Source organism: Haliotis rubra, unplaced genomic scaffold (genome assembly GCF_003918875.1).
Source record: "Haliotis rubra isolate DU_JTF1 unplaced genomic scaffold, ASM391887v1 Scf816, whole genome shotgun sequence".
Classification (NCBI taxonomy): Eukaryota; Metazoa; Mollusca; class Gastropoda; order Lepetellida; family Haliotidae; genus Haliotis; species Haliotis rubra.
The window spans coordinates 102,105-114,842 of NW_025767542.1; the positions used below are offsets into that span (position 1 = coordinate 102,105).

The window sequence follows — 12,738 nt, forward strand, 5'->3', positions numbered from 1 at the left end:
GACTATAATACAAATTTACCAACAAAAAGTGTATAAAGTACTAGTAGAATAGATTGATTTACGTGAATATCTATTCAGGTTCGAATGAGCTAATATAGGAGCAAATATTCTTATCCACGCACTTTACGGAACAAGCCGAGAAGTTGTGATTGTGTGTGGCTAAGCCAATCAAAACACATTCTAGTTTGTTTGGGGATTCCCCAAAACAAAATTCCCTGGGAGGTTTTACGTTTTAGTTTTCACAATTCTCAACAGAAATCTCCGAATTTCGGAAATGACCGCGACCGAACGGTACGGAATACATACGTGAACAGACAAAAAAGAATGTAAGTATTGAAATATGTAGGTAATCTGACTTGTGTGTACTGGACATTACAACTTATGTACCCAGAACGTATCCCTCTGGAACGACTGACAAAATTTATCTGAACACAAATTTGTATTTGACATGACATTAACGTGAGGGTGACGTCTTTCGACACAGATGTTAGTCTTTACATGTTTGATGATTCGTTTGTTGGATGAATATATTCACCGTGTATATATAAACCGATCAAAATATACCCCAAACATGGCCCAAAGTCAATTAATAATGATTGGTGTTTTTTTTATGTACGAAAGGATATTAACAGGAAGAACTATGCAACATTTTGTGTTTTCTTTACGTTTTTAATATTCTTCGACAATCAAAAACAGATATGGGCAGACATGATGATGGTAAGAGGTAAGATAACATGGTAGAGAAGCACATGTTTCACAAGATGATGACAATCATATATGAAACCCTATGAGCGATCCAGCTGGTTGTTGGGATTATAATAGTCCCATGGACTTTCCCTTGCCCTACAAACTATGGGTCCAGTGGAACCTTACAGGAAATATGAGGTTCCTATAATGAAATAGTGTACTGTATGATGCAGTACTTAATAAAACTGGAAGTAATATTGCTTAAGGAGAAGTTTGTTCGGTGAATATTACTGCAGACAGATCTATATTGAGCAATATACATTTCTTCTGCATCCATTCTGTATATTTGTGCATGTAAGTCCCTGATTAGTCCCTAACAAACTATTAAAGATTATATTGAAACATACTATTAAAGATTATTTAATTGAATTGAATTGTGTGAACTCAGTGACTTGGTTGATGGTATGTTTACATACATGACAACATGAATCATTGCTCATAACTTCAGTCACTAGAGGGTCTGTTAAGTGCCGTGTTAAGCATGTTAAGAAGAAACAATTAAAAAACATAAAAAAACATGTCTGAGCCTGGCATGAATGTTCTGCTTAAGGTAATAACATGACCTAAATGGTCTAATATGGCTGTCACATACACACGCATGCACGTCGTCATATGAGCGAAATATTCTCAAGCACAACGTTAAACCCAATTTCACCTCACCACCCCACCTAATATGGCTGTCTATGTATATTTTCATCATTAATTGGCAAATATGGTTGTAAAAATTGAAAATGACACATTTTACATGGATTTAAAAATAGGCATGTGTCCAGCAATAGAAACACAAAGGTGGTAATACCACTACCGGATGAGGTGTTGCTTGTGGCCTAAATTAAGCAAGTGTTGGATGTTCCACTTCATGGAAGGGTGGGCTTTCACTTGGCACTCTCGTTAATGATAATTTAAAATTTGCTTGCATAAGCATGTATCTATATCAAGTTGTACACAGTCACAACAACCACAATCATCCTAGTGCTGGAACACTTAACCCATACTGAGTCTTGTTTTCAAATTGAAATTGACTTCTTTACTTATGAAAACAGGATATGACAGTAACTCCATTAGCACAAGAGACTAAACAACATTAGAAATTAAGACCATATATAATTTCATAGACATGTATTTTTGCCCACTTACAGCAATTTCTGCATGAGTCATTCTGAAAGTCAGTAAACATAATGATAAAGGTTTTGTAATTGAAAATTATACAATCTTACTGTACAAAATACCATTTCATTACTTTCCAAGATCACAGGCCCTAATGGCAGAAACCTTAAAAATATTGAATCGGGTCCACCACATTCCTTGTTTTGTGGATCAAGGCAAAACTGTGTGTAAGATGTCAATCATTCATGTCTCCTGAAGTTGAACCCAGTTGGCATGGTTATTGTTGCCTCATTCAATTTCCACTGTTATTGTGATCTGTTGACTTTATGGGGTACAAATACATTCCTAGTTTCCATTTAACAAGGAAGATAATTACAGAGTGTGATGATAGAGCATGTTTAGATAAAACATATTAAGTCATCATAACACAAAATATGACAATGTACATGTCATAGCATGATGTGCATGAGGCTTCCAAATGTGTTGTAAACATTGTTATAAAAGATATATATGGCACTAAAACATCAATACAAACGTCACATTGTCATTTTATGTTTCCTGTTCATCCATAAAAGTTAGCAAATATCATCCAACTTTGAAATGTAATGCCATTCTTTTGAAATAATCAGTATGATCTCATCTCCAGCAGACAAACCATTAACCAATAACAAATGTCCCCTCCTCTACCAAACTGCTTACCTCCCATTAAGTTGCATTAATGTTTTTGTGTGTGAATAAGTGAGTGAGTGAGTTTAGTTTTACGCTGCACTCAGCAATATTCCAGCTATATGGCGGCAGTCTGTAAATAATCGTGTCTGGACCAGACAATCCAGTGATCAACAGCATGAGCATCGATCTGCGCAATTGGGAACCGATGACATGTGTCAACCAAGTCAGCGAGCCTGTCCACCCGATCCCGTTAGTCGCCTTTTACGACAAGCATAGTCGCCTTTTATGACAAGAATTGGTTGCTGAAGACCTATTCTACCCCGGATCTTCACGGGTCTGTGTGTGAATAAAAGGAGATGTTGTCTATAAGTGGTAATGTTGTAACATGGGGTGATGGTCTACATGACATAATATTGTTTATGGATTGTATCATCTTGCACATCATCATGATCATTATGAAACATATTATAATTGTCTCACCTTACAGAAACAGAATGAGTGACAGGAACCAGCTGATCCATAAGAAGAGACTTGAGGAGTTTATCAACAGCAACATTGACTACGATGGCAGAGTCACAATCACCTTCGAGCAGGATTTTGCCTTCTACTCCCAGATCTTGCCAGCACCATCACAGCGCCAGACAGCCAACCTCAGGGTCCTCGACACAGACATGCACCATGACCTCCTGCAGGCCAGAGTGCTCAACTGGTGTCGTACTGCAGACGCTGTATTCCCATTGCAGACAAAGAGTGAGTACACCCGTATGTGCTGTACACCTGCAGTAAGCCTGGGTACACAACAGGGCCCAGATCTTCAAAGCTCACTTAGCGCTAAGATTGTTGTAAGATAATGTTTATATATGGCACTTACGACAATCTTAGCGCTAAGAGAGCTTCGAAAATCTGGGCCCTGGTGTCCAGCCCAATTGCTCTTGTCACAAGACTTGTGGAGTAATCAGCATGGTCAGGTGTAAGGAAAATGCTTAGAATCCAGCAAGGCTGTATTGTTTATTTTGAAGGCTCTCTTTTCAACTGGACCATTTCACTGAAGAAATAAGACACAGTTGATTAAAAATAACCATTCTGTAATTTTAAAATTTATGGTTATCTCTCTGGAAATAATACCCTTTATTTTTAATTTTAACTCAAGTGATTTTTTTATAGTCTGATATGGTACCAGTGTATTAATATATGCATGGTTTTTGTGTGATGAGGCTGATTTTGAAAGGTGTTTGTCTGATTAGAATTTGATACTTCATTTTAACCAATCAGAATCAAACATTCTTGATCACTATGGTAGATTATGTTGTCAATTTCATATTTGGGACTAGTGGGAAGAATGTAGACATATGGTGTCAACATTACAGGTGATGGCAACTGTCTGTGCCATGCTGTGTCGTCATTCATCTGGGGTATAGCTGACGACAAGCTTACACTGAGGAAACTCATCAACATTGCTGTCGACACCGATAAAAACAAACGAAGATGGAGGACCCAGTACGAGAGGCAGATCAGCACCACTTCAAGAGACAGTATGAGATTGAATGGAAATGTAAGACTAATCACTTCAAGAGACAGTATGAGGAGGCCTACCGAAGAAAACTTTCCCACTGTGCAGAAAAACGCAGAAAAGCCCACATTAATCGTGGAAATAGCAACATAAACACATTACCTCGCTACTGAAAGAGTAAAAACGGCAACTTTAAATCGCTAACACTGCATCATAAAACGAGGAGCCCGCAACTTCGATTTGCGCATGCGCACATGGAAGAGGAAGTCTCGACCGCATGTTGACATTTTCCAGCTTGGACAAATGTTACATTACTTTTTAAGTATTTCTGTTGTGTTATTTGGCATTTATCATCATGATACTTGTGTGCACACTTGTTTAGTTTACGTTTCATTCGTATCAAACGATTGACAGCAATTATATCGACATATTTAATACTTTTTCTATGTGAGGCGATTCACGGTTGCTCAGAATTTGGAAAGACGCCCGGATCGTAATGCGCATGCGCAGTAGAGGTCAAAGTTCACTGATACAAAAAATGTTGCAGTTTCATGGTTTTTCGTTGCTGTTTTTACTGTTTCAGTAGCGAGGTAATGTGTTTATGCTGCTATTTTCACGATTAATGTGGGCTTTTCTGCGTTTTTCTGCACAGTGGGAAAGTTTTCTTTGGTAGGCCAGATGAGATTGAATGGAAATGTAAGACTTATCACTTCAAGAGACAGTATGAGATTGAATGGAAATGTAAGACTTATCACTTCAAGAGACAGTATGAGATTGAATGGAAATGTAAGACTAATCACTTCAAGAGACAGTATGAGATTGAATGGAAATGTAAGACTAATCACTTCAAGAGACAGTATGAGATTGAATGGAAATGTAAGACTTATCACTTCAAGAGACAGTATGAGATTGAATGGAAATGTAAGACTTATCACTTCAAGAGACAGTATGAGATTGAATGGAAATATAAGACTAATCACTTCAAGAGACAGCATGAGATTGAATGGAAATGTAAGACTAATCACTTCAAGAGACAGTATGAGATTGAATGGAAATGTAAGACTAATCACTTCAAGAGACAGTATGAGATTGAATGGAAATGTAAGACTTATCACTTCAAGAGACAGTATGAGATTGAATGGAAATGTAAGACTAATCACTTTCAAGAGACAGTATGAGATTGAATGGAAATGTAAGACTTATCACTTCAAGAGACAGTATGAGATTGAATGGAAATGTAAGACTAATCACTTCAAGAGACAGTATGAGATTGAATGGAAATGTAAGACTTATCACTTCAAGAGACAGTATGAGATTGAATGGAAATGTAAGACTTATCACTTCAAGAGACAGTATGAGATTGAATGGAAATGTAAGACTTATCACTTCAAGAGACAGTATGAGATTGAATGGAAATGTAAGACTTATCACTTCAAGAGACAGTATGAGATTGAATGGAAATGTAAGACTTATCACTTCAAGAGACAGTATGAGATTGAATGGAAATGTAAGACTTATCACTTCAAGAGACAGTATGAGATTGAATGGAAATGTAAGACTTATCACTTCAAGAGACAGTATGAGATTGAATGGAAATGTAAGACTAATCACTTCAAGAGACAGTATGAGATTGAATGGAAATGTAAGACTAATCACTTCAAGAGACAGTATGAGATTGAATGGAAATGTAAGACTTATCACTTCAAGAGACAGTATGAGATTGAATGGAAATGTAAGACTAATCACTTCAAGAGACAGTATGAGATTGAATGGAAATGTAAGACTAATCACTTCAAGAGACAGTATGAGATTGAATGGAAATGTAAGACTTATCACTTCAAGAGACAGTATGAGATTGAATGGAAATGTAAGACTAATCACTTCAAGAGACAGTATGAGATTGAATGGAGAAATATAAGACTAATCACTTCAAGAGACAGCATGAGATTGAATGGAAATGTAAGACTAATCACTTCAAGAGACAGTATGAGATTGAATGGAAATGTAAGACTAATCACTTCAAGAGACAGTATGAGATTGAATGGAAATGTAAGACTTATCACTTCAAGAGACAGTATGAGATTGAATGGAAATGTAAGACTAATCACTTCAAGAGACAGTATGAGATTGAATGGAAATGTAAGACTTATCACTTCAAGAGACAGTATGAGATTGAATGGAAATGTAAGACTAATCACTTCAAGAGACAGTATGAGATTGAATGGAAATGTAAGACTTATCACTTCAAGAGACAGTATGAGATTGAATGGAAATGTAAGACTAATCACTTCAAGAGACAGTATGAGATTGAATGGAAATGTAAGACTTATCACTTCAAGAGACAGTATGAGATTGAATGGAAATGTAAGACTTATCACTTCAAGAGACAGTATGAGATTGAATGGAAATGTAAGACTTATCACTTCAAGAGACAGTATGAGATTGAATGGAAATGTAAGACTTATCACTTCAAGAGACAGTATGAGATTGAATGGAAATGTAAGACTAATCACTTTCAACATGCCTTGATATGCAACTTATATTTCCTGAACTAGAATTATATAGGGCCTAGATTCTGCTTGATCAATGTTTTCTTGCTATTCATTAAACAGTGTTTCCATTCTCCGGTATATACCTGAAAATCGCCAGTAAAATTTGTTTGGGACTGAAAAAATGAAAACCAGCCGGACACTATGTCCGGTAGATAATCATGTATTAAAATAAAAACAATCATGGGTAAGCGAAATGACAGTCTTGGCTGTGCTTTTATGGTCGTAAAATTTGTTATGTTTCGGAAATACCCAGGCTAAAATAACTTTAAAATGAGTACTTCCAGTATGATAATAGGATATGACTGGCAAATTTAATTCATGACCGGAAAAATTTAGGTCGCCGGACACAGTGTCCGATAAATATTTAAGTCAGCAGAAACACTGTTAAAGTTCATATTATGTTTATGAAACAAAGCCTGATCCTTCTGATTTCATCATTTAGTGTTTTGGCCTTCAAGGCATGCTGACCAGTTTTTAACTTTCATCAACCAATGCTGATCGATGTATTTTTTCTATCAAAAGACATTACATTCTCTTTATTATCCTATATTATTCATCTAACATTTTCAGTTGATAACATAATAACCAATGTCAATAGTGTAAAAGGCACCTAACCAGCTTGAGTGGCAAACAGAATTAAATTAGTGATGTTGTTTGATTGTGACATCATAGTTACCAGTTGGATGTCATTGTTACCAATGATGTCACAATGGTCTGCAAAGCAAATACAATTTCACTCTAGCAATACCTCCTTAATTATATGACTTGGTTTCACCCATATCTCCTGTTTGGGAAAAACACTTCTTCATAAAGCTCATAAAAATCACACACTTCACATTCTCCAACAACATTGTTGATGTAGTAGAGAGACTGATGTGATGTTGCTGATGTCAGTGTAGCATCATGGTGGACTATTGTTCACATGTTGACTGTTAGTTCCGGGTCAAGTAGTACCAGATTTTAAGTATAGAAGATATTACACAATCATGACAGCCACATTATAAGGTGCTGACAATAAGGAGACTATGCATTCCTTTGTCTATCCTACAGATTTTATGAAACTCAAATTGAAATGATGTGTTTTCAGTTAGAAACATTCAGTTTCATTTCATGATATCTAGTTATTTCTTACCTTGAACTGGTAGAAAACTGGATAAATTTTGAGTGCACTTCATTCAAAGTCAATCAAGGTCACTGCTTCTTGTTGTTCTTTTCAATGGTTAAATGCACAGTATAATAATTGCTGACGTCGTTTTTAAGCCTTAGTTTTTATCATGTCTTTATCAATTTATTTGTCTTCATGATTTTATAAATAAGCCAAGATTTCATTGAGATATTTGATATATATCGAGACTAATGTGTTATTGATGCTGTGAAAATACAGTCTATTTGCACCCAAATTTTTCTTTGCCTAGTGGAGTGTGTTGACATGACAGATATTAGAATCAGAACTTTTGACCCTCCTTTTTTTGAGACAAAATTTGTTTGATTGTTTCTCAGTCTTTATATTGTGGATTGACTTAACATGAATTGTTATTGAACTTACATAGCACCTGCAATATTGCTAAATCTATGAAACTGTTGAGGTATTACATACATGTGATGACTGGCTACTGTTGTTTGGCAGGACTGGGAACAGGAATGGAAGGCAGTCGTCATGACAGCAGCACCTACCCAGAGTATGATGGGAGTTGTTCCATATTCTCACCTTGAGGCTATCCATATTTTCACCCTGGCCAAAATACTGAGGCGTCCAATCATAGTACTTGCTGATGCTACAGCCCGTACTCTGTCTGGAGCCAGTCTGCAGGAGAGTGACATTGGCGGCATCTACCTTCCCCTTGACTGGCCAGTGGAGAAGTGCTCCAAGTATCCAGTTGTCCTGGCCTACAACATGAATCACTTCTGCCCCCTTCTGCCACAGATGACCGCCAGCACAGAGAAAGCCTTCTTCACAGTACCAATTGTGACTCATGATAAGTCATCTCTGCCCATCAGATTCCTTTCAGATGAGGAAGAGAAAAATGCAGCTCGGATTCTTAAGTCATACTTGAAAGTGAAGGAGATAGGTGTATCCACAACTGAGTCAATGTCTCTTGTGCTATGCACAGAAATAAAATATGTACCCCTACCTGATCACTTGAGGGTGTTTGAGCAAACAGTGCCAAGTGTGCCAAATAGCTCTTACAGGCCAAGCGCGCTGAACTTGCTGCAACTAACTTTGATATGGCTCCATGCATCACCCAAGGTTGCAAGTTCTATGGTTCCCCAGCAACAGGTAACATGTGCTCAGAATGTGTGGAGAAGTACCTACAGCAGGCACCAGCCCCACGCCTAGCAGAACCAACAGCTCCTCCTGCCTCCATGCCTGTTGCTGCAGAGTATATTGATATGTCTATGATGGGGGAGACTTGCAAAGGAGGCTGTGGGTATAGGTGTTCGATCAACACATACCCTTATTGTCACGAGTGTGCAGAGAGAATGAGAAACCAGGTGTCAGGCTCCATAATTCACCCCAGATCTACTGACATCTCTGAGAACGGCCCTAATGCTATCTCTTACCAAGAACAAGGTGGATTTTCTGAACCACAACCCAATGCCATCTCTCGACAGGGACCGGGGTAATAACTCTCAAGCACAGCTTGGTGCCACCTCGCAAGCACGACCTAGTGCCATCTCTCAATCAATCATGCACTCAGAGGATTATCTGTTTGGCCATGGTGGTTCTCAGCAGGGGTTGGAGCAGCCTGAAACATTAACTTGTACAACAGAAGGATGTATTCAGCAAGCAAAAGCAAAGCTTGGTGGACTGTGTGAGAAGTGCTACATGAGAGTGAGAGTGGAGCTGGTGAAGCACATCTGCATCACTCCAGGCTGTGATGGACCCCGAGTCCATGATGGGTACTGTCAGCTGTGTAGGTCAAACCAAACTGCAATTCACCATCCACCAACAAGTGCACCAGGAGAAGAAAATCAGAGAAAGATAAACCAGCAATCGACTGGACTGACCGACAGACAGGAATCAGAATCAAGTGAACAGGAAGGTAGTTTACTGGAATCTGGATCAAAATGTAATGCAGAAACAATGAAAATAACGGTGCTCAAAGGGCCCGAGGACAAGATAGCATGCGCTAGCCCAATGTGTAACACACTCATCTATCCACCAAATAAATTGTGCCAGAACTGCATTGACATCCTAAGACAAAGCCAGGCACTCCAGCAGCAGCAGCAGCGCTCGTACGTAGAACAACTACAGCCAACCGTGGTGTCACTGAAGCAAGAAGAGCTGCCAGGATCAGCCAGAAGTTCAGGTGAGAGGATTAAATTACATTTGTGACGTAATTCTATTGTCTGCTCGCTCCATTACTTTTCAGGAATGGAGCGATGTGTACCAGTTTCAAATTAAAGCCTTCATTTTGACATTCTGACATCTAATTTTGATAACAGAAATATTCCCAATATTTTGAATGTAATTTAAGCAGGGTAATATCCTCGTAACTCTCCATTCTCCATGTACCTCGGGCCCTCCGGGGCCTCGGCTCCATTATTTTTAAGGAATGGAGAGTTACTCAGACATTACCCTCTACCTAATGCAGGGTCATATTCTCAGGACAATTTGTCTTATACACTGGTGGAGCGGACAGTTGCCACAGGCTCAGGGAGGCCAAAATGTTAAGTAGGGAGAGCCTAATTGGACACATCTCAGGAAAATATGAAATATCACCCTGCTTATTTGTTTTGTCACGATGATGAAAGGACTGAGATCAGTGATCAGGATTCAAGTTTGTTATTCATTTAAATAGATTTCATTTTCAATGCTGCAGTTTCCTAAAATGGTCATTTTCTTGTCTGAAAGAAGTTCAAGGTCAGTTGTACTATGTTTACAGGCTGCTGATATATACCAGAATTTGGTAACCATCATTTAGTCTTTCATTACAAAGTGAGAGGTTTTGAATGATTCTGAACCGTTATTCTGAGACATTGTCTCTGTGAAATTCGTGACATGAGTAATTGTTTCTGTGTTAATTGTCTTGGGGAATTATGGCAATCATGAATTGCAAGAATGCCAGACTGATATGAATCAGATCATTTGAGTTTGCAAAGTAATATTTGACCTTGACCCAAACTTCCGGGGAGAGCCATTGGTCCCAGTCTAACCAACATGAGTTTATATATTGTGTCTTGCAGGAAGAAGTAACAACAGTGCCCCACTGGCTGTCAGGCAACACATGGTGAAGGTTCCCCTTGCAGAGAGTCAGCGCCCTAACTCAGCACCGGTAGGACGGAGATGCCTCACTCCTGGCTGCAGCAGGTTTGGTGACCCATCAGCAGAGGGCAGGTGCAGTGCCTGCTGGACAAGGATCTTCAACCATGGGTCAATAGCGGCATCACCTGACCTCGAGGCCAGCACCCTTGGTGGGGGTGAGCAACAGGACCCATTCCATGCCATGATGGCTCGGATAGTCAGTCAGAAGAGGAGTCCTAAACATTGTAAAATGTCTGGTTGTACTAACTTCGGTAACCCTAACAGTGAAGGGTTCTGCAACAGTTGCTACCCATCTTACTTACAAATCACAAAATAATTTTTATGTGGTGTTGAACAGACTTTGTAGAGAGAGTTGGAATGCCACTTATGGCAATATTTCAGCCTAATGGTGAGCATGAGATGAATGGAATTAAAATGTTTGTTTGTTTTTCACATAGGAAGACTAAGCTGGGGTATTCAGCATGACAGGTCAATGCTTTAATCTTAGGCTATCCATCTTCCCTCTTGAAGATAAGTAGGCACCCACTGATATTTAAATGTCATGGTCGGTATCTGTACCAGTTGTTTACCAATAACTTATGTTGTTTTGTTGTTTATTGTCAATAACTTTGTATACTGATGTTTTTGTGTCACTTGGTATCTAGAACACCTTCACTTGAACTGTACTGGCTAAGTTTTAATCTGTTTTCAATACATACAAGTACCTCTCAATATTAGCCCATCCTTCATTTTACATTCAGAGAAACACCCTTGACTAATCTTCCACCATGATCATTTTCATGAACAGAATGACATGACTGTGTAATTACCCTGTTATTTTGTGATTGAAATTGCAATGAGAAGCGATATCACTAGTTCTTGACTGACCTTGTTGCAAACACTTTCCTTTATAGGCAGGAAAATAGTTGCTTACAGTCATCTGATTCTGTTGAATATATATCAAGTACTTGCTCTTATAATACTTTCAGAATTAGAGATATGATGGATCTAAGCTGCATCATTTTGATTAGTTGATGTCAAAATGAGAGAATTTCTAAGTTAAGTTGTTGATGACAAAGATTGAGATTGTACACAGGTATTTATAATTAATGGTTTGTTGGATAATTAGGAATATCATCTGTGAAGAACTGATAAATTTCAAATGTGGGCAAAATGAAAAAGTACTCCTATGACAGAAATGCTGCTTTTCCTTCTTCACCCATTGATGTGTTTAACTCTTGACATTTAATGGTAGGAAAAAGATCTGATTATGAAGTCATTACAGATAAATATAATTTTGGTTTAATATTTTATAGAAAAGCATCAAATTGTAAGTCATACAATCACATTCTGTTCATTACATTTTCAAGACTAAACAAATCTTCAGTACCTGCACCTTAGGATTCCTTTTGTTTGTCAATATTTGACTTTCAACCTGCTTGGCTGTGAACTGACCCCACTCACCTCACATCATGTTATTGTACATAGTGTTCCAATACTCCAACTAAACTTGCTGAACATGTAATTGTTGGCGTAATGATCATAGATGTCTCTGAAAGCCTCTTACCCCACCCTTTCTTAACTTTCTGAAAAATAGGTGAAAATCTTATATGTGTATAAATTTGTTTAGCTTTGGTATATTGATGACACAGGCCTTCCTTGATTTGTATATTTCCAAGATGTACATGTGAATGTAGAAGATATAAGATGTGAAACCAAAGGGACATTCATGCCCCTAGATATACATATACTTCATGCAGAAATCACCACATCAGTGGGGTCGCATACAGAACTGTATGTCATGGTGATCTTGTGGAAATGATTTCTTGTCCCGATTCTACTTGTATTTACTAAATTGTCAGTTATCATTTCTGTGTACTAAATAATAAACAGCTTTGAAATTCTCA

The 12,738-nt window shown here is 38.1% G+C and overlaps 1 protein-coding gene across 1 annotated transcript; it reads left to right on the forward strand.

The window, feature by feature from the left end:
* Nucleotides 1-174: 174 nt before the first annotated feature.
* On the forward strand, nucleotides 175-12,738 carry LOC124261918 (tumor necrosis factor alpha-induced protein 3-like). Its single transcript, XM_046696287.1, is given in 7 exon segments — nucleotides 175-326; nucleotides 3,011-3,273; nucleotides 3,891-4,075; nucleotides 8,213-8,811; nucleotides 8,814-9,175; nucleotides 9,177-9,896; nucleotides 10,774-12,738. Coding segments are annotated over 6 exon segments (2,517 nt in total). The 5' UTR covers nucleotides 175-326; nucleotides 3,011-3,017; the 3' UTR covers nucleotides 11,169-12,738.